Raw genomic sequence first — 10,000 nt, 5'->3', positions numbered from 1 at the left:
GTTTGGACTCTCATTCTGACGGCACCCATTCACTGCTGAGACACTGATGCAATGCTACAGTTCTGTGATTACTGGTATAATAGCAGTATATTATATTGCGAGTGTAACAAGGCTTTCTGTTTCAGATCATGGCACTCGTGTCGTCTCGCTCCAGCGGTGTCTGTGTCCAACGATCACCCTCCGTGTGTCTCTGAGAGGAAGCATGCTGTCGGGAAGCTGGCGCCGTGGAACCGTGATCTCGGGGTCCAGGCTGAGCAGTACCGTGGTTCTGGAGGCTCAGTATGATTACTCGTACCGCGCCACCGACGGCCGTCTGGTCTCCATACACGAGGGCGAGCGCTTTCTGCTGCTGAAGAAGACCAATGCGGACTGGTGGCAGGCGCGGAGGATCGGGGTCGGCGCGAAGGTCAAACCCATATATGTGCCAGCGACGTACGTCATTGAGCTGCCGGTCAGCCAGTTCCGCCCCTCGCTGCCCTCCAGCCAATCAGCATCAGAGAGCTTCAAGATGATCCCACGAGGCTCCGTCACACCCTGTATGCACACGCACGGCTCGGGTAGATCTCGTGCACTTGCTTTTAGAAATTCACTACCATTCAAGTTTGGGGTCACTATTATTTTTTTTCATTTTTGAAAGAAGTCTCTTCTGCTCACTGAGGAGGCATTTATTTGGTCAGAAGTACAGTAAAAACAGTGAAATATTATTAGAATGCTGTTTTCTGTGTGAATATTGCTCTGAATTTCTCCAGTCTTCAGAGTCACATGATCCTTCAGAAATCATTCTGATTATTAGCGATGTTGAAAACATTAATATTTTTGTGGAAACCGTGATGCATTTTATTTTTCAGGATTCACAGATGAACAGAAAGTTCAAAAGAACAGCGTTTAGTTGAGATAGAAATCTTTCGTAACTTTTTAAATGTCTTTACTGTCACTTTTGATCAATTTAATGCATCCTTGATGAATAAGAGTATTAATTTCTTTTAAAAGAATCATATTAGTCATACTGACCTAAAACCTTTAAATGGTAGTTATCTGTTTATTTATGTAAATATTGTAAACCCTACTAAATATTGTAGAAACTTAATTTTCTGTAAAGTTGCTTTTGCAACTATTTTTATTGTAAAAAGCGCTATACAAATAAACTTGAATGGAATTGAATTGAACATTTATACACAAAGTTCATCCAAAAATGATAAATTCTGTCATCAATCAGCACCATAAAAGTAGTTAATTTGACTAGGAGTCTGCACTTTATTAATTATTTTGCTGCCAATATAAAGTTCAAATTAAAAAAAAAAACTTTACTATGTAATATTATAAATATAAATCTTAAATATAAATATTTAAATGTATTTAATGGTTTAAAATTAAATATCAGTGTGCAAATATTTACTATATAAATATTATATAGAATATAAATAAATATAGAATTTATTTAAATGTATAAATGTAATTGTACAAATATGAACACAATATTTTTCCTTAAGCAATGTCATAAATATTGCAATGATTTTAACGTGCTACAGAAATAACGGCGTTAAACTTCAATAACAAGAACAGTATTAGTGTTGGTAAAATTCTCTCAAAAATGCATCTGAAAAGTACAAAAGAACCTATATTTTGAGTTCACGAGGGAACTGTCTCTTTAAGGTCTAATTCATCCTCTTGATATTTTAAGTTTGTATTTCAGTGTAATAAACGGTAGAGATCTCCTGAAGTTTTTTTTTTCTCCGTTTCATTTTTGGATGACGTGTGTCTTTAAGGTCTCTTTCGCCTGTTTTGTCTGTGGTTCCTCTCAGTGCCTGATAAGCAGTTCTGTCGTTCCATGGAGAATCTCAGCTGCAGCAGTGCCTTGATGGACAACCACAGAGTCTCGGCGCGAGGACGTTTCCCGACGTTACCGCTCTCCGGTTCCTCCGCCGCGCCCTCGGGTCACCTCTCGGTTCCCGGCGTCCCGATCGCCCGCAGCCAGAGCTCCAGCAGCCTGCCCCAGAACCCATACCAGGACTCAGACCCGACCAAATCCTTCAGCCAGTGGGACATGAACGCAGCCACGCGCAGACACACGCAGGGACACATCCAGGTAACACCGCCGGGAATCATCATATCATACTGATGCTTATAATCTCTCATTATTACACGAATAAGCTCTTTTCCCTTTCTCTCTGACTGTTTGACTGTCTGTTTCCGGTTCCCTCGTGTCTTAAATCTCAATAATCAGGGATTACAGACACATTCAGGTCACAAGATACTCATTTCTCACCAAACGCTCTGATCGAAAGTGTAAATAAAACAAAGATTACTAGTGTATGTTTTACAAGAAAATATCATTTCTGTCTTTCTACGTCAAAATTTAGTTTCTTGTTTCTTTTTTTATTGTAATTATTGAATTGGTTTTTATTTTATTTTCAAAATGCATATATATATATATATAAACCATTTTTTAATTTTTTTTATTTAAATAATAAATTAATATTTTCAATTATTTAAATCAGCATTAATCTGATCATTTTGAAAACAATTACATTTATTCCGTTAAAAAGCATGAACGTTAAATTAGATTTAATATGCTGACTAAACAAATATTCAAAATAAGTTTTTATTTAAACGATAAAATCACTTTCAGAATGCATTTATTCAGATTGATTAGAATCAGCATTAATCTGTTTATGGTGGAAGCATAACATTTTTTTCAAGGGTTAAAATATTGCTTAAAAAAAAAAACTTTTAAACATTTTTGTGATCCTAATAACAAACCAAGCATCGATATCAAATACTGTGCAGCATAATTTGGCCACTTCTAATAAATGTTGGTGATTTTGGCCATGTTTAGATGGTTATTGTTCTGATTACAGTTGATTTCTTCATGATGCATGATGCATTAAAAACGATGCATGTGCAAAATAATTTCCAGATCATCTAAAGATAAATAAACTGTTGCATCAAACAAAAAAAAGATTTCTCTGACTATTATTTAATATGTCTCATGCATTAGTTTAACTCTGTTGATTCTCAGTGATTAATTTCAGCGTTTGAGAGTAATAAAGCAGTGTTTCCACGCTCTCAAACGCTCAGATACACACTCAGTGGAAAAAGCTGAAGGCTTCATTTCAACCGTTTCTCCTGCAGCATGGCATCAACCTTTGAGCTTCAAACGAATGTCAGAGAGAGAGACACCTGCTGTATGTCTGTGGCATGACGCTCGTCCCGCTCTTGTGGCCATATGGCATCACAGAGATGAGTTATATAATCCAGATCTACAGCGTTCTCACCTCAGATTCAACGCACCCTAATCCATCACTCAGAGCTTTTAAGTGCACTCAGTGACATCAGCAAACCTTTTGCATTCAGCTGTTTTATTGTTCAGTGGCTTCTAATGGTTTTTATCCCTTCTCTCGCTCTGTATTGTTCATATTGTCGTGTCTGACTGTGTTTTAGGCCACTTCCTCTCGACAGTTGTGGCTTTAAGCTGTTTTTTTACTAAGTGCATGTACGTCTGTAACCACACTGACACACAATGCTCACTTTTAGTCCTAAAATGCACTCGTAAGTTCACCTCTGTCCACCATTAAACATGGATAATCTTGCATACGCACTAATTAGTCTCACATACACAAATTAGAGGATTGCATAAGAAATCATGATTGCACGAACTAAAAAGAAATGCAGTAATTGCTTTTTAAACAGGTTTTAAATCCCATGATGAGCTCGGTGTGTGTCGCTGAAACAAAACAATGTTTTGAAAGCAGAATTATATCAGCGCTGAGGTTGAACTTTTCACTCTGAGATTGATTTCATGCATCGTTGTGTTGTTATTAACTAAAACTATTACAAATTGTTTGTTAGTAATTGAAGCTGAAATAAATGAAAAATGAAGTAATATTAAACTGAAAAATAAGTTGAAGTGCTAAAATTACTACAACTAAAACTGAAGTGAGAAAAAGTAACTATTTAAAATAATTGTTGATAATAAAGCTGAACTAAAATATAAAATATGAAAATGAAAAACTAAAAAAAAAAAAAAAGAAATTTGAAAACTGAAATTAAGTACTAAAATGACCAAATCTAAAACTGAAATAAGAAAACTGAAACTAAAACTTTTGAAAAAAAATTTTTTGACAATTAAAAACTGCATGAAAATAAAATAAAATATAAAATTGGAAGTAAAAAAATGACTAAAATTGAAACTGAAATAAGAGCTTTTAAAACTGTTAAAAATATTTTTTGATGATTTGAATCTGCATGAACATCTTAAAACTTATTGTTAAAGTACTAAAATAACAAACTAAAACTGAAATAAGAAAACTGAAACTAAAACTATTTAAAAAGTATTTTTTTGTAACTAAAAAAATTAAATAATATATTATAAAACTAAAGTACTAAAATTACTAAAACTAAAACAGAAATAAGAAAAACTAAAACTATTAAAAATGATGAGTGTAACTAAATGCTATAATTACAAAGAGTATATTACATGAAAAACTTAAAAAATAGAAATAACTGAAATGATACTAAATAATACTAAATGCTATAATTACAAACTTTAACTGAAATAAATTAAAACGATATAGAAATGTTTAAAAATCTAGCACTTAAAATTACTAAAATTAAAAAATATATAAAAATAAAATCCAATTCAAAAATATAAGTATTTAAATATTAATAAATGTTATAATATAAATGTGTGTTGCATTCGCAGTAAAATATGCATCATATTTCTGTCTAATCCCTCAAATGTTTCTGTCCTCAGATGTCATCATCCGCCTACATTTCCCAGAGTTCTCTGTCAGAGCAGGGGAAGCGGTGGGCGGAGCCTCCCAAGCCGTTGCCGGGTCAACGGCCCCTGCAGACGCTGCAGCTGTGGGAGCAGTACCGCGACCCCGGCACCGGACGCTTTTACTACGTCAACACCGTGACCGAGGAGCGCTCGTGGAAACCTCCGCGCAGAGCCCGCGAGGGCAACGCAAACCAAAACAAGGTGAGCAGCCAATCAGATTCCAGAACTAATGACTGTGGACCAATCAGAGACATCCAATCATGTGTCAGTCCAGACTGTGTGATGAAGCCGGTTAGAATTCATTTATATGAGCCTAAAATTCAAGATATGAGGGCAAAAAACAAATGACACTCTTATATTTCTATCATATGAGTTTATCAATATCACACCAGCTGTTTTTAACCAATATCTGCATGATCGCAAATGGAATATTAATTTTATACACAGTTCAATAAATACTATGGTTCACAGTATTGTCTGTTTTTGCTCAATTTCGAAAAACAAAAATGTTTCCAAAGCCACAGCAGAACAGTTGTGTGTCTCTGATCAACACACAGCGGTGATTCATTACTGAATGAGTCGTTTTGAGCTAATCGAGAGAGTCAGTGATTCAGTGACTCATTCATACAGAATCACTTGCTTTATATCTGAAGCAATTAGCCGTTTGAATGAATCGAGTGAGTCAATGATTCAGTGATTCATTCATACAGAGTCACTTGCTTTATATCTGAATGAATTAGCCGTTTGAATGAATCGAGTGAGTCTGTGATTCAGTGATTCATTCATACAGAGTCATTTGCTTTATATCTGAATGAATTAGCCGTTTGAACAAATCAAGTGAGTCAGTGATTCATGACTCATTCATACAGAGTCACTTGCTTTATATCCGAACGAATTAGCCGTTTGAATGAATCGAGTGAGTCAATGATTCAGTGACTCATTCATACAGAGTCACTTGCTTTATATCCGAGTGAATTAGCCGTTTGAATGAATCGAGTGAGTCAATGATTCAGCGACTCATTCATACAGAGTCACTTGCTTTATATCCGAGCAAATTAGCCGTTTGAACGAATCGAGTGAGTCAATGATTCAGCGACTCATTCATACAGAGTCACTTGCTTTATATCTGAGCGAATTAGCCGTTTGAAAGAATCAAGTGAGTCAGTGATTCAGCGACTCATTCATACAGAGTCACTTGCTTTATATCTGAGCGAATTAGCTGTTTGAACGAATCGAGTGAGTCAATGATTCAGCGACTCATTCATACAGAGTCACTTGCTTTATATCTGAGCGAATTAGCCGTTTGAACGAATCAAGTGAGTCAATGATTCAGCGACTCATTCATACAGAGTCACTTGCTTTATATCCGAGAGAATTAGCCGTTTGAATGAATCGAGTGAGTCAATGATTCAGCGATTCATTCATACAGAGTCACTCGCTTTATTTCTGAATGAATTGGCTGCTTGAACAAATCAGTTGACGGAATGATTCAATAACTCACTCATTAAGCCACCACCTACTGAAGCTTTTAGTTTTATATTTACAGTATCATTTCATATTTCAATATTCATAAAAAAAAAAAAATATATATATATATATATATATATATATATATTATATATATATATATATATTATCACTATTTAAGCAATGCTCAATTAAAATATTTATTTCTAAATCTACTTTTTGTAATGTAATTTCAATGCTTTTCTCACACAATAATGACTTTAAATCATGTTTCGGGGTAATTTCTCAGCCCAAATTGATGAATCTGATTAATTAACCCACAAATAATGCAGTTAATGAGATTAAAAAATTTATTTGCTCAAGGCCCTATAAATTCTGACCAGTCACGCAGCCCGTTTCTAATGCACCTGCGCGTCTCTCTCTCTCTCTCTCTCTCTCTCTCTCTCTCTCTCTCTCTCTCTCTCTCTCTCTCTCTCTCTCTCTCTCTGTCTGGTGTGTTTTTAGGTCGGGGCGGTTCAGCGTGACATCAGGCACCTGTCGCTCCCATTAAAGAACTCAGGAAGCAGCTCAATGCACAGGGTACAGTGTGTGTGTGTGTGTGTGTGTGTGTGTGTGTGTGTGTGTGTTTGCAGGTGATTATGTTTGCATGATGTTATGCTGTATGAACGTAGATCATCTATCTAATGATCTACTGTCAATAGGAAGTCCATAACTAATAGTCAGACGGAGAGATTATATGAACAAAGAGCATTAGAGGCACACTGGAAACTGTTGTGGCCGTTGCGGGAGAATCTGCTCATGTCACGGATTAGAAGAGAAAACACGGCCAAATGAAAAAAGGGATTACACTTATTTATTAAATCTCTACTAACAGATTTTTGGGATTGACGATCGTACTTATCTACTGGGGTGACTGTCCTGTTCACACGACAGCAGACCAGTGTTACTATTAACTTAAATTATTAAATATCAATTTCATGAATTGAAATTAAGCTAAAATAAAATTTAAGTATTAGATGAAAAACGTGAAATTAAATGGAAATTATAAATGTGACATTGGCAGCTAACTGGTATAAAATAAGATCAAGTTGAAGTACTAAAAGGACAAATAAATAAATAAATAAATAAATGAAAAAAGCATGTAACAAAATTACAAAAAAAAAAAAATTTAAAATAGAGATTTAAATCGAAATTAATTATTAAAATGTAAAAATCAAAATGAAAGCTGAAAATATAATATAATATATATATATATATATATATATATATATATATATATATATATATATTGCAAAAATGTAAACATTTAATAAATTAGATTTAAATCTAAATAAATGATTGCAATTTAAAAAAAATAATGAAAACTGAAAATATAAACAAATATATATATATAAATATATATATTTATATAAAATATGTATACAATAAGATCAAGTTGAAGTACTAAAAGGACAAATAAATAAATAAATGAAAAAAGCATGTAACAAAATTACAAAAAATAAAAATTTATAATAGAGATTTAAATCGAAATAAATTATTAAAATGTAAAAATCTAAATGAAAGCTGAAAATATAATATATATATATTGCAAAAGTTTAAACATTTAATAAAATAGATTTAAATCGAAATAAATGATTGCAATTTAAAAAATTAAAATGAAAACTGAAAATATAAACAAATATATATATAAATATACATATTTATATAAAATATAATTACAAATTTTATGTTTTATAAAAAAGCATAAAATATTAAAAATATATATATTTTTCAATTTAAATAAATGAATGTAAAAATGAAAATAAAAGTGACTAAAAATATTTATAAATACTATAATAGTAACATAATACAAAAATAAGCAGATAAAACAGATTGTGTCAATTTCTATTGTGTCCTGAAAGATTTAATTTGATAGTTTTATTCTTGGTCTTTATTTTTTCTCTGACCGTACAGTTGCTCCTATGTTCTGCTCTCAGGGATCTGATTGGTCATTAGTCATTGATGGTGTTCATGTCAAATGTCCAGTTTATGTTTCCTCGTAGTGAATTTCCAGCTCTGTTCATACAGCGAGCAAACTCACTGTAAATTTCAGCTTCAGTGTGAACGGCTAAACCGAAGTCAATCCGCTTCTCAAACTTGCCTGTAAACGTAACGACAAACCAGATAGTAAATATCAAGACTTGCTACAGCGGCCAGAAGGATTAAATGGAATATTGATAGTATATCTGCATTCTAGTTCGTCTGGTTCGTAACAGAAGCGCGTTTGATCAGAACTGTGTGAATGAAGCCACAGATGACGGAGTCTGTCAGTTAAAGAAGAGCTTCCCTCATACACGTGTGAAGTTGACTTTCACACCCTTCTCGACCCAACTTCCTTATCGACACAAACGGTTCGATGCTGGCATCTTCCTCCTGTGCAGAGGAAGTTGAGTTTGCATTGAGCTGATAGACAGATGAGCCGGTGCCTTTATGAAGACGCCGGATTAAACACGGCTCTCGCTGGATTACGGGAGATCTGCGGCTCCGTAAGTCATCCTCGAAGAGGAAGAAACGCAGAGTTTCACATCTGACAGAACTGATATTCACACAGATAGCATTGTTATATTGAATGTGTCTCTGATTGTTTCTGAAGTGAGTATCAGTGTGTTTTGTACGGAGAGCTTTGGTAAACCGTTTTGCGTCCCACTTGTGGTCTAGTTTCCAGCTGCTCTGCTGATCTCAAACGGCTGGTTTCTGTCTGACTGTTTCTTCCATTGACTGCCGTCTGTGAACTTTCTCAAATCAACAGGTTCCCCTTCTCTTTCAGCTCTCGCCTGACCTCTCCTACATTACCCATGATGCCAACGGCTGGCAGGTGAGCCAGGTATATATCTATCTATCTATCTATCTTACTATCTATCTATCTATCTATCTATCTATCTATCTAACTATCTATCTATGTTCCAGTTTCACTTAACTCTTTCCCCGCCAGCATTTTTGAAAAAAAGTTGCCAGCCACCGCCAGCGATTTTCACTAAAATTTGATGGCCTCCAGTATATTTTGCTGTATGAATATCTGAATATGCAATACACCAGAGCCTCTACTTTTAAACAAAACAACCAGTTTTATTCTAGCTTAAAGCATTCTTTTTTTATGAACACTTGAATACAGGTAGGTTTCATAAAAATGTATAGTTTTGAGCAAAAAGGTGAGAAAAATCAAAAACTACATCTGGATAATATATTAAGTACGATAAATAAAGCATAAATCTAGTAAATCCTTTCCATCAACACCTCCAAAGCTTGCACAGACATGTACCACTTCCTGAATCATTATTTTACTCCGTAACATCATGCAGTTTTCATTTATATGCTGTCTATTGCATTGTCTATTGATCGTATTATTTTTAATAAGCATCTGTTTACATGAGAGATCGCTCGTTACTTCGTCCTGTTCACGTGTATTTTTATTCGTGAGGTTTTGTACTCGTTCAGAAGATGTGTAATAGCGCCCCCGAGTGTATAACAGTGAAAACACGGAAAGATGTAAAAACTCGTCTTTGCGGGGAAGCGTCATCTTCTAAATGACGAGATAACTCGTCAATGGTGGGGAAAGAGTTAATTCTAACATTTTCAAGATAAAATAAATATTTAATCCTATTCTTCTTAATGCGCTATCAAAACAACCAGAAGTACTTTATGTTTACACTAACAATGTATTTAATGTAGTGCTGGGAAACGATTAAATATTTTTTTTAAAAATCACGATTAATC

At 34.3% G+C, this 10,000-nt stretch overlaps 1 protein-coding gene across 2 annotated transcripts in view; it reads left to right on the top strand.

Moving 5' to 3' along the window:
• arhgap9 (Rho GTPase activating protein 9) overlaps window positions 1–10,000 on the top strand; it is a 40,099-nt gene that overhangs the window by 13,757 nt on the left and 16,342 nt on the right. For both annotated transcript variants that reach the window (XM_042759046.1, XM_042759045.1), the window contains exons 2-6: window positions 126–557; window positions 1,803–2,086; window positions 4,754–4,981; window positions 6,752–6,826; window positions 9,054–9,110. In XM_042759046.1, coding sequence (XP_042614980.1) covers window positions 203–557; window positions 1,803–2,086; window positions 4,754–4,981; window positions 6,752–6,826; window positions 9,054–9,110 — 999 coding nt within the window. In that variant the 5' untranslated portion in view covers window positions 126–202. The remainder of the gene's footprint in view (window positions 1–125; window positions 558–1,802; window positions 2,087–4,753; window positions 4,982–6,751; window positions 6,827–9,053; window positions 9,111–10,000) is intronic.

The sequence above is a fragment of the Cyprinus carpio genome, chromosome A6, assembly GCF_018340385.1.
Source record: "Cyprinus carpio isolate SPL01 chromosome A6, ASM1834038v1, whole genome shotgun sequence".
NCBI classification, from domain to species: domain Eukaryota; kingdom Metazoa; phylum Chordata; class Actinopteri; order Cypriniformes; family Cyprinidae; genus Cyprinus; species Cyprinus carpio.
Note: the sequence above shows the minus strand (reverse complement) of the source record. Positions and strands in the feature narration are given on the sequence as shown.